Below are 18,157 nucleotides of genomic sequence, written 5' to 3' on the forward strand. Positions count from 1 at the left end.
TTACTTAGGCAGAAAAATTTAAACCTTTCCAATTGAAGCAAGCAAGGCCTTCTGTCCTTTCCTCATCCTTTCGATACTGATAGTGACTTATTTGCTCATCTGTGTTAGCAGGCAGCTGAAAAGGACATAATGGAAGAGAAGGGATCCACGCTAGTCACAAACAGGCAGCCTTATGCATCAGCACCAGAGCTGCAGTGGCACAAAGCAAGGCAGGTTTGCCCCTTCTGTCCAGCAAAACAATCGCTTTATTAGTCTTTACAAAAAAAAGTCTTCCGTAAGTATATACTCTACCCGAGTCTTGGCAAAACTTTTTGTTGTTGCTTCTGAATATCAGTGTCTTTTCAAGATGTTTTCTAATGTAGTTTTCTATCAGATACCTAGAGTTTCTCTATGGCTTTGCACTGGTACTTGTCATAGTTTCCATGTAAGCAGCCTGGAGAGGATGGCAGAAATGTCTCCCAGATGAAGCTTTTGGCAAATATGCCATACTGGCACACACTTCTTTTCTTGCCATCATTTTCTCAGGCCAGATATTTGAATAATATATTTTTCTCTTGCTTTCCACATTTTCCTCTTTAGAAATGTCATTGTCAAGAGCAATTAATTGCCATTCTATGCAAATATGAGAAAGTAATGATTTGCATTTCTGTTCCTTACAGAATTCCTCAGAGCAGCAGAGATGGCAAGCAGGATACTACAGAAAGATAGGGAGACCAAGATAAAACAGTGGCAATTTCCCAGCCAGAGGAGCCTTCCAGCTTAGCTAGTAATAAAGACGAAGTCTAGACATGTTTCTAATAAGGCAGTATTAACTCACCATAATTATTTTACCTTAAGGTAGTGCTCATTCATCATCATGGCACTGCTATAAATAGAATATCATTGCTTCACATTTTCCAATAAATCCAATATATTCTGAGATTAAGTACGGCAGTGAAGTTTGTGATTTCAAACAGTAACGCATAGCAGTTGCTATTTACCAGAGAAATCCCTCTTAATGAATGAAGTATTAGGGTTTAGTGATGATTTGAGATTCAAAAGAGACCGCATTTTCTCCTGAAATTGTAATTAATTTACTTCCAGTATATCTAGGTCAGTGCAGTTGCTCAGTCTACATGGAAAGTTGACTACTGTCTAAATTATCCCACTCTTAAAGAAGAAATCCACTGCATAGCACAGAAAGCTTTTCATTATTGTATCTCCTCCCATCACATAATTTTACAAAGCCTGATTGGGCAAACTTGCAGAGAAAACAATGTCTCATTTCCATTTAAGTAATCTTACTAAAACCAAAAGGAAGACTTAAAAAGCCATTACTCTGTTAATTATAGCAATTTATTCAAAAACGATATAAACGCAAACATCTGAAAATTTTAAATATATTGAGTATGAATATATGTATTCTGGAATTCCATTTAAGTTCCGTAAAGTTCAATCTTGTGCGTTACACCTGTAGTAAAAGATTAGGGTTTCCTTTTAGTTGTTATGGCCTTTGTCTAGTGGTTTTGCGAGCAATATGCAAATGTTTGCAATACTATGAAATCATGGTATAGACTTGCTTTATTTGCACTGTTTCTCTTCATCTCACTCTCTTCAGCTTCTTTGATTCAACTCATTGGATCATGAAATCTTAAAGATCATGGGAAATATGGGCTGTGTGGTCCAAACAGGACAACATTTAAAGACTTTATGAGAACTGAGTGGCATAGTTCATCCTTTTCTTAAAGGAATCAAAAAACAAATAAAAGGAGTAGCTTACAATTATAGACAGAAGCCTTGCAGAGTAAACAAACATGTCATAAAAGTAGGGAAAAAATGTGCACTTTCCAGGGTGAGAGTTGCAGATAAGGTCCTTGTTTAGGTAGGAGAAGCTGGCGTAGCAGAGGTGCAGCAGTTTCCATTAGTCACTTCATCATATAGGTGAATTAGATTCAGAGATGTGGTTTGCAATTGATGTGGGCATCTGAAAGGGTGCAGGCTTTGTTTTGTCCACAGCTGAGCTGTGCGGCCAAACTATCACACAGCAGGTGGTGGGTGATATGCTGGTGGCATAAACCACGGCCAATTACTTCATACAAGAAATACAATATTCCTTCAAGAAATTGCATTTCTCAGAGTTAAAACAGATTCCTCTGAGATCTGGCTGAAGTCATTCTCCAGGATCTTACTAACACCATGATCTAAAGGCCATCTCAACGGGTTTCTTGTTCCAGGACCCCTTTGATCCTGATCCCCTTTTCAGAGAACTACAGAGCTGGAAACCCATTTAAACTTTTCATTTGGAATAGCAGTACTCAGCTGAACTGACATCAAAGTAAATTGGCAAATTGGCTGTGGATTTGTATGCAGTGCTTTCACATGTGGGTCACTCAGGGAAATAGCGTGGCCTTGCTCAGCAGGCTCCTAGAGGCTGCCACTCTGCTATGCTGTGCTGACAGTAATTTAGATGTATTGTGCTTCTGGGTCCTCCTTATTCTCCTGCTCCCAAAAGACATGATTGCCAGTGGAAAAATATTCAAAACCATTTTTTTGAAGGTGACTTGAGACTTCAAAAGCTCCTCATTGCCAAGCTGCTGAGCTGCTTGCTTTTCTAAGGAAGTCAGCAGAGACCAGTGCTATAGAATAAGTAGCAGGTAGGCATAACGAGACCATTGCCTGCAATAAATGCTATACAGGCAGAAGAAATGCTTAGGCATGTATGTAATAAAATCCTATAACTCGGACAGGGAATTAGTAGAAATAAATAGAGTGGTAAAAAGAGAACAACGCACAAATGCATAAGTGGAAAGGTGGATCCTGTTAAAACTTCTGCCTCTAATCTATCTGTACCTGGGTTATTTGTCACTTGGTATAAATGTACATGTTACTTAATATATTGTCTGTGTATCAGATTTAAGTAACATTTTGGACTGTATTGCATAAATGATATTATGGTTTTACTTGCATCATCAGTGTTTTAGCATTCCTGCTTGGATGTCATACTGCAGTTTGTCAACCACATGACTTTCTTCCATCATTTGTTTTGTCATCAGTGGAAATTAATTTTCTTGTGTCCTGCCCTCCTTATCACTGTTAGACAAACAGACAACATCTGCTGTGTAGTGACTCACTGAAAGAAAATGAACATTCCCTCTTACAGCAAGGTGACATTAGCAACAATAAATCTTCCCATGACCTATCATTTAGTAGTCTATCATTTTAGTAGTCATTTATATTATCTGTCATTTAGTAGTCATTTCACAGTTATGTATGAAGAGCTGTGAAGTCTCCTATGATTATCTAAACACAGGTTAGAAAACATTGGGGGAAACAGATGGTTGTTTTTAAGGGCTTCTCTTGTATGTATGGAGGTGCTGGGGATCTATTCCACATCTTTCAGAATTATTTCTGCATTTACACATGCTATTTAAACTAATACATTAAAATTAGGATTTAAAAATAATAGGTATGTTTTAAAAAATTCTGGAAACCTACAGCTCTTATTGAGGTCAATGAAAACTTTGGGGTACCAGGCTTTTCGAAAAGATTACGAATGTCTTCAGGCTTTAGTGGAAAGGGGCTCTAGAGTGCAGCCATTGCTTGTCTGCTGCAGCAATTACTAACAGAAAAAAGTCTGTGCCAGCTCACAGGGAGTACTTTTTCTGTTCTAATATATACATCAATTTACACTGAAGATTCTGTTCAAACTACTAGTCACGTAAATGTTATTCGGACTATATGAGGTAAGTGACTAACAGAATAATAGTTATTATTATACTGGAGCTGCAAAATTCCCGTTTGATGGGATGTGACCAAGAAGTACTTGAGAGCTAAGGAGCTCTGTCATAATAAACAAACAAACCCATTTTTGCATCTCTCATTGTATCAACACATCTTTGGCTCACTCTCTTTAGAAAAATCTAGTGTTTCAGAATCCTGGCTTCAAAAAATCTTGTTAACTTCCATATTTTTGGCAACTTTTAAGACCAGTTACAATTCATTACCAAATATTTTTCAAATGCTAAGACACATTTTATAGAAATGAAACAACTTTGATATTTGAGTAGCAGTGCTATCAAAGACTAATGACAACAGCTAGTTGTTTAGTTGCTGCTATAAACTAGTTGCATTGTGGAGGGGGTTAAAAAATATATATATTTGGGTTTATTCTACAATGTTGGGTAATTGTGCATGTCATTTACAAAAGGCACTTCAGCAATGTTGCCCTTGCATTCAAGAGTCAGATCTAGAGGAGGCACTGAGGAGGAAGAGCTTGTTCTGCCTAACTGCCCATCTGCTACATAGCAACCTCTGGATGCATCTCAAACAAGGGAGTAAAGCTTGGAGTGTTTCTCTAAACAGGCTCAACCTGCAAAATGGCATCTGCCCTGTGACAAGCTGTGAGTCTATTCCAAAGCTATTCAGAACCCTAAAACTGCTTTTGAAACAGAAGATAAATGAAAACATAAAAGGAAGTTATTTGTACCATTTGCGTGACAAAGTGAATATGAGAGAGCTGGTAAAATATTAGTGGAAAGTAGGTAATACAAAATACTGCACTAGAGTTATTGTAGGTCTTTCATTTCTGTGCAAATGTTAGATGTTTGATTTGTTGTTTAGTTCAACATTATCACTGGTATGTGTTTAATCCACAGTCCAAAAAGTCGATAGGAAGCTCTACAGTGTCTCAACTGTTGGTAAGAACTCACCTAACTGTTAAAGCCACAGAAGTTCTTCCCTCTGTTTGGATAACAATTTGGGGGTGTAATAGCTGGAGGGTGGGTTCATTTGTATACATTCTTCATTATCTCCAACAGTTCAAAACCACCTGGTTTACTAATGCCTCTGTTGATATTGCTTTAGCACGACTTGTTTGCGTTTGACCTAATATTCAAATTTAGTCCAGAATTAGTGCAGAAGTGTGTGAAGTTTGTGCAAATCAAATCCAGTTATTCTTCTCTGAAGCCATCACTGAGTTCAAAGCTGTGGACTGAGATGTAAGCACAGTCCCTCAGGTATGTGGACATGCTTTTTTTTGTACCCATATTAGAGATATTTTGCCAGGTAGTGATGGGAAGGAAGAGTTGACAGGGGAAGGAGATCCTGGGTGTAGAAAGAAGTCTTTGGTGAAGTTGTGCTTATTGTTTGCATGTGTATCTAACTGGTAATAGTACTTAGCTGTTTTCTTGTTGAAAGTTAAAATGACATTAGCGTGTCATGGTGTGTAGGAAAAGATTTTGACACAGCTGACTAAAAGACATGTGAAATGTGAATTTCTTAATTGCTTATAGTCACTAAAAAGCACAACTGATGTGCCAGTGTGGTACATCAATTCAGACTGTGCAGACATGCTACACTGTATTGCAACACCTGAGATGTTCATTTCTATGTTTCATGTCTAAACGAGCGCAGGAGGTCAGTGGAAGTGCTTTGGTAGAGGCAAAAAAAATCCTTCTATTCCTTTACCAAAAATTGTTAAAAAATTGATCGTTGATTAGAAATGTAACTACATACAGTAAACCTATGTACAGGTGGTGTTGCTGTTGAACCTTAAATACTTTAAGGACTTCTCAAAAACAATTGTTTCTTCCCCTGTTTAGCAAAAGCTTCATCAGGCATAAACTGTCAGTATCCCAACATTACAAGGCTTAGCTGCTCATAGAAATATTGGAATACATGCCGAAGGAAACATATGGCTTTGCAACTTGGGGAGGGAGTTATTTAGTAATAGAATTTTATTTAGAGATTGCTCATTAATTCCTTAAATCAGCTTTTGGTTACAAGTATTTACTTAAGTTTATACAACATAAATTGCATACAACTACTGCTCAAATTATTCATTATGAATAATGTATTCGAACAAATACAGGCCTTTAATGTGTTTGCAGCTGATTTGTAGTCAGTTCATAATTTTTATGTCTGCGCTCATTTTTTCAAGTTGTTTACTAGTTTAGGTTAGAAATGGGATTTTACATAGCTCCAAGTATTTTCTATGCAGTTTTCAGTCCGTATGATTTATTGCCACAGGTGCTTTTTTCTCCCTCCTTGACAGTCTCTGTTAGTCCACCTGCCTAACAGCCTCCTGAAACATTTACTGTGCAGGTAATGGAAAAAGAAGTGTAAACTGCTGGAAAAAAAAGTTATTCTGCTTCAAATCTTTTTCTGCAAAGATTAGTTCATGCAATGGCTGCATTATCATCTAATAAACTCTTGTGCATTCCTCTTATATGAAAATGCCATGTGTCCAAATATTCATGACTTAATAATCATATGCATAGTTTGGCATAGTTCATATAAAAGAAGTAGAATGAACTGTGAGAAATATCCCAGAACAAAATGCTTTTATTAAAAAGTCATGTTTTCTGAAACAGGAATGTTTCTTTCAGATCCGTTTCTGAGAAATGGCTGGAAGCCCTGCTGATTCTGGACCCGGGCATCCTGGTGCAGCCCTGCTCATCCTCACCCTTGTGATGGACCTTTTGAGCCCGAATGGACCCAGGTAGTTCTCCTGATTCTTATAACGTATCGGTTTCAAATCATGGTAGTGGAAGTTTCTGCTCACTGCTCAACCCCTTGTTCGTTTAATCAATGAGTGCTAGCTATATGCTATGCTGGGGAAAGAGCTGTGATTAACATCGCACATGCTTTGTCCTGGAGTGATACAGACTTGCAGTAATGCCACTTCAGCAATCAAGAGCAATCAAGTCATAACGCGCAGCCAGGGAGAGCTGAGCGTGGAAGCACTGTCTAAGGTAAGAGCTCACGGTTCTAGCTCCCTGATGTGCGTCTGATGCATGCCCTCATCTTCGGCTGGGCTCAGGTCTGGGGCTGTGCAGCTACAAGTGCAGTGCAGCCTTCCTTTGAAAGCTGTGCAGCTCTTCAAAGCTTTCACATGAACTTCTGAAGATCTTAGACAGAAACGTGTTCTGCTACTTTTATCTGTGCTTTGCTTAGTACTGTCGTGGCTGTCTTTACTTACACTTGAAAGTTATTTTCCAGTGCAATTTTTGTCTCCTACTGGAGAGCTAAGCCACTTCTTAACATGACTAGCTAAAAAAAAAAAAAAAAATTGCCTGTAAGGGTGCTGCCTATTAATATGCCTTGTAATTAGTATGCTCTGGATCCATGGTCGAAAGGCAGAATTCCAGTTAACTTCTTTGGCTCGTAGGAGCTCCTCACAACGTGAGCTGGGGGAAAAGCCAAATGGTGGGGGGCTCTCAGCTCTGTTCCCCAGCCCTGAGAAAAATGACTCATGGATCACTTTCTGTGGATCAGTGGCCATGATCCTCTGCTAGGAGACTTTGTTGCCAGGACAACCGTTGCCAAGACAGACTGGTTTTCCTTGGGAACAATTCCACTGTGTTATTTCTATACAGCAAACCTTCTCCAGTATTTACTGTTAGACCCATGCGAGAAGCTCTTGGAGTTTCCAGGTGGAAACTGAGAAACAGTAGGAAGGGCAAGTGACTCTAACCACCAAGAGGGAGCTTGCAATCTCACATAGATCTGCACAAAGTTCACGGTCTCTCGGAATGTGCATGCACTCTGCAAATATGGGCCCCAAAATATCAAAAGGAATTCCAAAGCTTACAATTCTCTTCAGCAACATTTAGTTGGGAATAGATGAGGTCTTTAGGGATGTTCTGTATTTTAGTGCATAGCTATAAAAGTTTTCATGATTTAGTACAGAGGCTGTGATCAGCACCTTGCGTGTGCTGAAAGTGGCAGATTCCACCACCTCACCCTGTCTGTGAAAAGCATGTGCTTTGTAGAATTACTGGCATGCCTTCAAAAGAGGACCCTGTTCCCTTTGAAATTGCTTGTAATTTTATATCACCTGAAAGATTGCCTTTGGTTCACTTTATTAAAAGTATAGTGTTACTATATGCAAAGTCAATAATCCTTTTTGATACAGAGGTTCCTAAAGTTTATGATTCAAAACTTGACCATTCTGGTATTGGTTTCCAATTTTTGCATTAAATGATTCTGGTTTAAGGAGAAAGTTTGATTATGGTATAATATTAGATGATATTCAAGTCAGTGGATGTAAAGTAGTTAAATGAATAAGCTACTCTCCCGAGTACATATGCATATTTAACACTCTTGTTGCTGTCCACCAGAGGTCACTTCCTGGCCACTTTATTCATTATCGACTGTGCTTTCAGTTGAGTGGTTAACCTCTCTTGTTCTCCCTTGTCGTAGACTTCTGGATCAGCTGTGCAAATGCAAGTCCTGAAAATCCTGCTAATGACTGACTCGTTTCTAGAATCATTAAAAGACAGAAAGGCAAGATCCTGCTGAAACAGGAAAAGTATTTAATTGATCTCATAATCACACCTAAGACACATCCCTGAGTGTCTAATCTCAGTAACTTCCCCATGCTTTGCAAGCTTTACTGTGCATATTAAAGAATTTTCAGTACAACCAGACACTATTGTGTGCTAGCAAATCTATGTGAAATTATATCTGGATTTTTATCTAAATTGTCACAAAATCTTTCTCAATGTGCACTTAAATTGAGAAGTAAAATGTATTTACGGCTTCTGATACTTCAACAGTATGTGAGTTTCATCTGTCATGTGCTTGGAGAGGCCTGTGTTTGACAAGTTTTTCTTTCAGTACAGAGAAAAACGTCCAGAATTCTTTACTTGACTTATCAATTAACAAACTGAGCAACTCATCTTACAGGAGTGGCATTCTACATCATCTTTTGTAAGTAAAGTGAAAATCTGGAAATTAGACATGATATTTTATGAGCTGTAAAAGCGTGGATGCTTTTTAGCTCAGGTAGATGGAAGCTTAAGCAGCTAATATTCAAAAGAAAAGGAGGCACTCAGTATGTGTGTTCTTAGCAATCTGTTCCCTGTGTGAGGAGGTGCTATGTGAATTGTGAACTTTGTCTGAAACCTCAAACACACCTGAACTTCCTCTAAGTGAAGAAAATTGTTTGTTTTTGTCTGGTCTGCTTCAGATTCATCTTACTGTCTTACTGCTTCTCTAAAGACTATGTTCAGTCTTGCTAACTTTGAACTATAGACCAGCATCTCTATAGAGTCTGTTTTTAATTTAAAAAACAAAAACAAAAAAACAGAAGTAGTTTTTGGTTTATAAGCATAGGTCCAGACTAAAATGCAATCATTTAAAGTTTAAGGGAGGAGGAGTTGCTATCAGTTTTGTACCTAGTTTCCTGGCTACTTGGCCCATGATAGAAAAATAAATAAAGGAATATCTGGTTATCATTAACACCCACTGGAAACTTGCTGGGAATGACTTTTTTAGGTCTCTATTTTTATAGACAGACTCCAGTAACATGAACTCGGACTTTTCTACATGTTGATACTTATACTAACTGCTACAGTGAACAAAGGGTGAGACTACAATTTTAATCACAATATTATTCCTATTCCTACTTATCTGTGTTAATTGCTGTGGCATTGTTCCTAGTGTGTCCTGCTATAGAAATTTCCGTCTCTCATGACAATTGATAATTTTACCTTGCTCTTAATACATAGAGTGGGCACAGAACATCCAAAGATTTTACCATTAGTGAGGAATGACTCGAGGTGGTGGACCAACACGGGAAACAACTATTCATCCACATAGTCTTTGGGGCTGGCTGACAAGTGAAAAGAAATAGACTAAGAGCTTCGGCTCTGCTCCATCCTTCTTGCTGTGCAGAAGTACGGATGCATGGTAGGTTACACAGGCAAGGGATAAATCACTACTAATTCAGAAGAAGAAGATCCTGCACAGGACAGCTTCCACTTTACATCTTTCTAAGGGCTTTAATTAAGCTCTCTGTATGAGCACCTATTAAGAGTTGTGCTCCGTAATGCCTGGTCTGAGGTTTTTCTGAAACAAGGTTATTCCTAGAGTCTTGTTCTTCAGAACTCTTTAATCCTGCCTCTAGTTTTCTCCATGAAAAGTTTGAAATACTTTTTAAGCTCCTGGTTTGGAGATAAGAGCACGCTGTTGGTCTGACATCAAAGTGAATCAATGAGCTGGCTGTGCGTTTCTATCCACTGCTTTAGCCATATATTCCTTTGCAAGCCTCTAGAAGCTGTCACCCTTGCTATGCTGTGATGAAAATAATTGGATATAGCTCCCACTTCTGTTATTCCCATATGATATTGCTGCTGGTGAAGAGCACTCAAAACTGATGGCTCCAAAGTCAACTTTAAACTTCAAAAGCCAAGTGTTCTCACGTGCTGGGCTGTTTGCTTCTCCAAGGAAATTTGCAGAGAGCAGCACCATACATCAAAGAGCAGACAGACATAAGAAAAGACCATTCCCACAAAGAATGATATACAGAAAGAAGATACATTCAAGCATCTAAATAGTGAGGAGCTGAGTACTCAATTCTGGAGGAAGGGAAGTCTGTATACAAATAAGGCGATAGAAAATGAAATGACAAATTCCATGAAGAAAACCTTCTAATAATTTTGAATAATGAACCGCTTGCCCTTATGATTTTTATTTGTCACTAAATGCAGGAATTTACAATAGTCCCGTAGGCTTGGATAGTGCATAAACATGCTGTTGTGGTACAGCTTAGTAACATTTCTCCTGTGTGATAAACTACAGTTCAAAAAGATGCTTCACATGATACTGTTTGTTGTTCTGAGCAGGTGAGAACTGGGAGTAGGGAAATTGCTAAGAACCCTATCTACCACATGCTTCCACTTCTGCAGGCAAGGGACCTTCAGAGAATTGCAACAGGGATAAATAAACCAGAAAAATAAAACAGATGTTTTCATGGGTTACAAGGTGACAACATGAACCTTGGATGTCACATGTTGGCAGCAAATGGGTACCACATTCAGGCTCTTAGCCAAAATAGCAAAGGTTGGTATGGAAATTCCAGCTTCCTTTTTAAAGAAATACATCTCTAATTCCAAACTCCTGTTTAATGGTATTGGGTCTATAATGATTTTAGCAAATCACATCTGAAAAACAGCACTGCTCTGATTTGATGTTTTCATTTTATTTTTACTGACACTAAATTTATTCTAGCTCCTGAACAGAAAAGATAGAGATGCAGCCTGACAGGCTACAACATCTGTATCTGACTCAATCACATCGGAGAATATCAGCCCCAGAAACAGGACCTTAGGAACAAAATCACTCCTGCTGCTGCAGGTATGGAGATTTTGATTTGATTTTTGCAGCTGGAGATGTCAAACAGGGCTTCCTCACACAAGGTAAGGAAATTTTCTGCAAGCAGAGGTGCCAGAGACATCTCTTCCTCAAAACTGTATTTTGTTACTCATTTTGCAGAGCTACCCATGGCAATATCCCCCCAGACACACTATTTTTGCTACAGTATGTTTCATGTCTACACAATAGTACCATAATTGGATGGACATGCAAGCTCTACTGAGAATTTTAGCCTCATCACCAATTTGAAAATTAAACCATTGACTGAATAAAGGGGAAACATCTTGCAGTCAAAATGTTTGGTACCTGCAGGTATTCTGATTTTTTGTTGGTTGGTTGGTTGTACTGTAACACAGTCAATATCTCTCCAAGGCCATGCAAAGATCAAAGGGCTTAATCCCAGAATGTCATATGCAATGACACGTAAATAGGGTGGTAAGGTTGAAGTAGGCAATCACTAGTGTTGTGCAAGACAGAGATAAGCCAGTAAGCCACCTCTTCCCAAAATAAAGCACAAAATTACAGCTTTTAGTAGAAATGTAAGGGATTTTTTTCCTCTTGGCAGGCTTGTCCCCAAGATAAAAATCCAGCAAGTGTCTTTTCCAGTTCTTCTCTACTACGTTCTGTCACGCTGGCTGTCAGGAAAGCCAACAGAGTGATAAGAGTTTCACTGTGTACTGATCAGGTAAAGGTGCTGGTAAGTACAGCTCTCTTTTGCTCTGATAACTATTTGACCATACTGAGGCCCTGCAACCCTTGCAGGTACAGACATGCTGCTTAGAAAGGAGTTCTGTTGGCTGCCCTACCAGTGCATGACAAGCTATTGAGGAGGAATGTTAGCAATATGTGATCTGTCAGTTTAATTTCTGGCCCCTATAAATGTAATATATACTTTTGAGGAACAGTTTCCCAGTGATTGACTTAATAAGGCTGTCCTGTGCTGTCAAACTCAGATTTTGGGGCTGATGGCTCAGAGCTGTTACTGCTTTGACTAGGACTGGAGCAATGACTCCTAGCTGCCTTTTCCACGATCCATTCCCCACTGTTTACCTGCATTGGGTGAATCATGTCCTAAAGCACCTTTTATGGAGGAATGGAAGAATTTCCTGAGATTTATATCTTGAAATAGTATCTCCTATATCTACTCCAGAGCTAACTAGCTTCCTAAATATAAAAGAATTTTCATGACATCTTTCAGAGTCTGATTTTAATCTCTCTGCTGAGAAATTCTGCAACTGTGTAAGCCTCGGGACCCAAGGAGTGTCGTTACACCCACACTTAGTATGATCCTACATGCAGGATTCTCCATCTCCTCTAAATCTAAATATGGATTGCAAAATCTGTTTTTCCTATTTTATCTCCCTTAGATTTTTCAGAGAAATTTGGAACATTTTGCATTTTTAACTAAACTACTGTTGGTGCAAACTATCATTAATCTATTTGGGAAGTGACTTAGCTTCTAGGAAACCCTGCCTCCAATTTCACAAAGGTAAACAGGCACTTTGTATCTCCTAGAATAAAGAAATGGGGTGGTCAACTTGGAAAACCTGGGAGGTAAATAGGTTGTAGGAAGGACATAGGTTGGGCAGGTTAGTAGGCAAAAACAACAAAGATCTGTATGAGAGGGATTCTCTCTAGGGAAAGCACTTTTCTGTGAGCTTAGCATTTTGTTTTCAATTTTTCTTTTATTGGACCATTATTAGTATTTTTTTCTTACTGAGTTCATGGGAGACTGCAGTGATATCAACTTCCCTGGTACTGGATAATTAACATAGTATAAAAATCCAGCAGAAAGAAACCCATAGAGGGATGACAAGAACTGGCTTCATTCATGAAGCTGGCTAAAAAATATAAACTAAGATTCTAGCTTTGTTATATCGACCATCTAAATACTTTACCATATTTTATTTTATAATAGGCCATTGCTCCAGATTTTGATCTGAGCCTAAAAGTAGCAGCACAGAGAAGTATACAGAAAAGTAGTGCTTCTTAAGCTCTGCTTTTTCTTTTCTAATGATAATGTTCTCACAGTAATTAATATGCTAGTGATTACGCTTTGCATTGTACTTTATCAGATAAAACATGACTAGGGAGTCTGCTCTCCATGGGAAATTTTTCCTGAAGCTTAAACTAAAGAGAAATAATTGACATTATTACCAATATTCATGCTGGATTTGATTCCTTACCCTAATCTCTGTTAACCTAGCAGAACTTCCTTAAACTTGTTTGCTATTTTAAATTGACTGATAGAACTGGGAGAAAATAAAGTCAATTGACTTAGCACTCATTTACTATAAAAGTTTGTCAGCTTGTGTTTGCCGTAGGGTTTTTGTTTTTTTGTTGTTGGTTGGTTGGTTTTCAGTTAAACACAAAATGCATAGGACGTGATTGCATCGAATTTGGCTATCATATTAAAATGGAGGATAATTACAGTGGTGCAACTTGTCGAAACATCATGCAGAGCATGATGTTATTGCCTGTTACTATTCTGCTCAGAGAGGGCAGCAAAGTATTGCAGATCTGGAATCCAAGAGAACTTCAACTCTAAGGTGTAATACTGAGAAAGAAATGTATCTTATTAATGTACAAGGTGTGAAAGGAGAAACTGGGAGGCAATCAGATCATAACTACTTAAACACACATGAAATTTTTGTCCTGTTAAGCTGTGGATGTTTGCTGGCAGTGAAGACGTTATTAAGAGAAATAGATTAATCAGTAATAGATTTAGACATCCTGATAGCTGTGAACAGAAGCATCCCTGCAGAGATGCAATAGTTGGAGAGTTTAGGATTTGTCCCAAACTGTAATTGTGTGTGACTCGTTTGGCATAAAGAGAAATGTTTTAAGTTTACATATACAATGAAGAAAACATTAGAGTGGATTTGCAGCATGTGAGATGGATGACTGTTTCTATTAGGTATTTTCATTACACCTTGAGATTTTCAGATTCTTATGAGCTTGGCTGCTTCTCTTCTGTTTTTTATACATGAAATGGTTCAGGCACTATCCCCTGTTCTTGGTCTTTTGACTGAAGACAAGTATATTTTCTGAGCATTGTAGGCAACTCTTCGCTAGGCAACCCTTTAAAATGATGTAAATGGAGAAATTTGTGGTATGAATCTGCCTTATTTTTTGCAGATCTGTGGACCTAGCAATGACTCTCCTTCAGCCTTTCAGTGCCCTGGTACTTTGGATTTCACCGATGATGTTAACAAGTGCAGTTAACACAGATAAACCTGAAGAGAATAGGTATTCCTGCCCGGTAATTCAGTGCAGTGCTCCTGCGGTCAATGGTTTACCAGGCAGAGATGGAAGAGATGGTCCCAAAGGTGAAAAGGGAGACCCAGGTACAGAGCTATGAGCATTTAGCAATACTTCATTTTTAACACTCTTTATCATCTCTTTAGTCTTATTTTATACTTCTTCCATTCCTTCATTTTTCTTTTTTAACGTTTCTCCTTTTTTTGTCCCATTAACCTTATGTAGGTTCTGTACAATTGCAGGAAGCTATCTATAAAGCACTTTCTGCATTTATAATTCTAGTCTGGATACCTGGCTTTTAAGAAATGAGTAATAATAATAATAAATAAATAAAAACCACATTTTCGCAACAGCCCATAAAACAGAGATGCAATGAGATTTTGATCTGAATGTACCATTTGTACTCTGAACCACTTACAGAGTTTCCTACAATACCATACTAAATTATGTCTGCTTTTCCTTTCCAGGGGCCGGCTCTCAAAACCAGAAATCATGCTTGCTAGAGTTGGCTACTAATCTGATGATCATAATTGGATTGCTTCAAACTCACTAAGTCCCAACAACTGAATTCCCCCAAGACATGATTTGTCAAACAATTGCTGCAAACAACAAACAGATCAGCAAGTGCTATCTGTCACACAATAGAACCAAGTCACCAGCTCTCCCAAGATGCCACATCATTTCAGTCCAAACATTTAATAAGTACATACAGAGTTGTATGCTTTCTTACCATATCCTGTGTTGTCAGGTGCTTACCACAGAGGTTGGCATTAGATAATTGCTTTTCAACATCAAAGCAAACTCTCATCAGTACCAATACCACTGCATATGATCTAAGACATAAAATTTCAGTGGTGTATATTGATATTCTGTATACACATTTTCAGTGCCACATATCCTCAGATTGCCCTCTGCAATTTCATAGTTGAAATAAGTAAATCCAGCACTACCTGTTTAAATAACTGTTTCAGAGGTATCCTTAACCTTTATTATGATTTAGCTCATTTTCTAGATAATATATTGTGATTTTATATTGTGATATTGTGTGTGGCTGGTTTTAGACCATGTGTACCTCTGCAATAACAAGTGTTTATTTCATTGGACTTTCATTGTCATAAATAGATGTAGTAAGGAATTTTCCATCGAAGTGATTTTTCATTGAAGTAATGGTGTAGTAATGGTAAATATGTTCCTAGCAAATGATTATTTCCACAGGAACAATTTTCTGGTAGAGGTGAGGGTAGTATTTGACCCATAATGAAAGATTTAAAGATTCGGACAAAGACGAATTGAAATGTTATTGATGACAATTACAAGTTAATATAGTGCTGTAGTCCCTTGGGGATGTTGCTAGATGCCACATTCCCCTCCTTTCCACTGAGTTAGGACTCCTGGCCATGCTCTATTTTTTGCTTCCTTGATGTTCAAGCTGCATATTGTATATTATTATTCTTTTGAGATAACATCTATCTTATTGTGGTTTTGTTTTTTTAATCTCCATAGAAAATGAATACCCAGCCTCCATTGTTTCTATGAAAAGCTGTCACTTTGAATTTGAGGCTAGTTTTGTGTCTTGTATACAAAACTCAAATATTGAATATTTCTCAGAACAAGTTCATCAAGAATAAAGTGCAGATGCATCTTACGGTGCTTCATAAAAATTTAAAATAACAAGTGAGTATTAAGAAATCATGGGTGACCAAGAAGTTATCTTATGCTCTGCATTATTTCTGTGGCTGCTAGGTGAGAATGTAGGGGCTTTACTTTGCTCTTGAAAAGCTTCCTTGAAGAGGAAAACTGACAGATGGCCCTACCCACATCATCTGTTTCCTGCTTATTTATCAACATTAACTGTTTTTTCCCAAACATATTCCATTTTATCCCCTATTCTCAGCTGGACCTTGCAACCTATCTTCCTAGGAGTGTCTTCTGTCTCTTTGTGCCTTCTGCACACCATTGCTTGTTGTTAAACTACTCCTGTGTTTGGCATTCCCTCCAAGCAGTAAGAAAACATGGTGGGAGAATTGTCTCAGAAAACAATAAAACCATTTTCTTTTAAATCAAACTCTAGGAGAAGGATTGAGAGGTCTGCAGGGTTTTCCTGGAAAAGCAGGACCTCCTGGAATGAAAGGAGATGTAGGACCACGAGGAGAGAAAGGACAAAAAGGAGAACAAGGAAGTAAGAAATGAAATTCTCATGTTTCTATAATCTAGTTTTCAATTTTTTATTATATTTTCCTTAAAATATTTGTGTTAATGTCTGATATTCTTATAACATCATTTGAGGGAAGGTGTGATTCACACAAGTGTGAAGAGCAGAAAGATAAACTGTCTGTTACTTAGGAGATGAGTTGCCCAATATAACTGGGGAAAAAAGTGCCTGGAATGAGTCATTACTTTATTGTCTGTGAATGAAAAAACAAACCCTCTGGCTCACATTATAAACAGCATTTTTCCTTTCATTCTTTGACTGATCGTGCGTTTTCTGCTTTACATTTAATTCATTTAAAATGTTTACACGTGTGTTTTGCCTTTGAGAACTGGGCTTTTCCAGCTGTATAGGGAATGACCTTGTCAACCCTGAGAATTCAAAGTTCACCCAAGCATCCATCGCACTAAGGGATGCGGCTCTCCCAGTGGCACAGTTTCCCAGGGAACAAATCTGCAATGTGGCCTGTGGTTTCTGCTCTGGAAAACAAACAGTTCTCTCACATGGCATCACATTACATCAAAGACAGTAGCTGTGTAGTCGTTTTAATATAAATTACTAAATAATACCATAAACTTCTAGTTGTAGCAACCGATGGCCTGCAGAGACAAGTAACTGCTTTGGAAACAAAACTCAAGGTTTTGGAAGATGAATTAAATAGATACAAAAATGGTAAGATACAATCATTCTTTAGTTTTCTTTTTGGCTTTGTGATATGATGGGCATGCTTGTGCTGGAGAAGGAACTGAAAACAGTAGGTTGAAACAAATATTGCAATTTTCTCTTGTGTTGCTCATGGGAGATGGTCATTACTTAAATGCTTTCTCACTGCATACTTTACATCCTTCCTGAACTGACCTGCCAAACTTCAAGGATCTCTTTGCCAACATACAGCTCAGGGGCTTTGTTACATGAACTGCGGGACCGGCTAATGTTCTGTGGTCATTTGTGCTTTAAGTGATGTGTTATCTCTCTCTCACTGCCTCAGTTCTAGACAGTTTTCTATGAGTAGACAGGGGTTGGGATGCTGTCTGTGTAAGCCTGGCTGTAAGTAATCTCTCAAGAGATACTGTGTGAAAATTTTCAAAGAATGTCTCATCCTTGCATTACTATACTGGTACAAATGCCGCAGTAGGAAAGGCACAGGGTCCATTACTGTTCTTAGGTTAATTTGGAAGGAAGTGGCACAGTCTACAATTTAGCACAGCATAAGCATCAGCAGAGGCAAGTCATGTAGCTCTGATCATCCTTCCAAGGGGGATGTCTTCCCTGCAGAAAGCACAACTTTGAAGCCATAGTTGTGTGAAAAGGCTGATGGTAACCTGAAACTGGGGTAAGAAGCTGCAGAACGTGGAGAGGCTGAACAGCTGGTAGCAGTAATCCCTTCAGCCATCTCCGTTTTCTCCTGTGCTTGTATATCAATGCCCTAGAAAAGGGTATCTAAAACAGGAGGTGAGCAGAGGTTCCCTTGCCCACAGGAGCATTGCGCTGTAACCATTCTCACAGTATCAGGGAAAATTTAACTATGCATATGTCACATTTTTTGTATAG

General features: G+C 38.3%; 2 protein-coding genes across 9 annotated transcripts in view; one reads left to right on the plus strand and one right to left on the minus strand.

The window, feature by feature from the left end:
• Positions 1-18,157, minus strand: part of LOC308196822 (uncharacterized protein) — a 110,545-nt gene that overhangs the window by 55,102 nt on the left and 37,286 nt on the right. The window lies entirely within an intron of this gene.
• SFTPD (surfactant protein D) overlaps positions 1-18,157 on the plus strand; it is a 37,780-nt gene that overhangs the window by 8,568 nt on the left and 11,055 nt on the right. For 3 of the 5 annotated variants that reach the window (XR_013952414.1, XM_080596433.1, XM_080596434.1), the window contains 6 exons: positions 109-11,118; positions 11,257-11,448; positions 11,702-11,833; positions 14,275-14,483; positions 16,469-16,576; positions 17,189-17,278. Coding sequence is in view for 4 of the 5 variants with exons in the window: in XM_080596433.1 (XP_080452559.1) it covers positions 14,291-14,483; positions 16,469-16,576; positions 17,189-17,278 (391 nt within the window). In the remaining variant the exon portion in view is untranslated. Of the gene's footprint in view, positions 1-108; positions 11,119-11,256; positions 11,449-11,480; positions 11,623-11,701; positions 11,834-12,503; positions 12,626-14,274; positions 14,484-16,468; positions 16,577-17,188; positions 17,279-18,157 lie in introns of those variants that run through there. The other 2 variants (XM_080596435.1, XM_080596436.1) reach the window with 2 other exon arrangements.

Source organism: Anser brachyrhynchus (assembly GCF_964034855.1).
Source record: "Anser brachyrhynchus genome assembly, chromosome: 6".
Lineage (NCBI taxonomy): Eukaryota > Metazoa > Chordata > Aves > Anseriformes > Anatidae > Anser > Anser brachyrhynchus.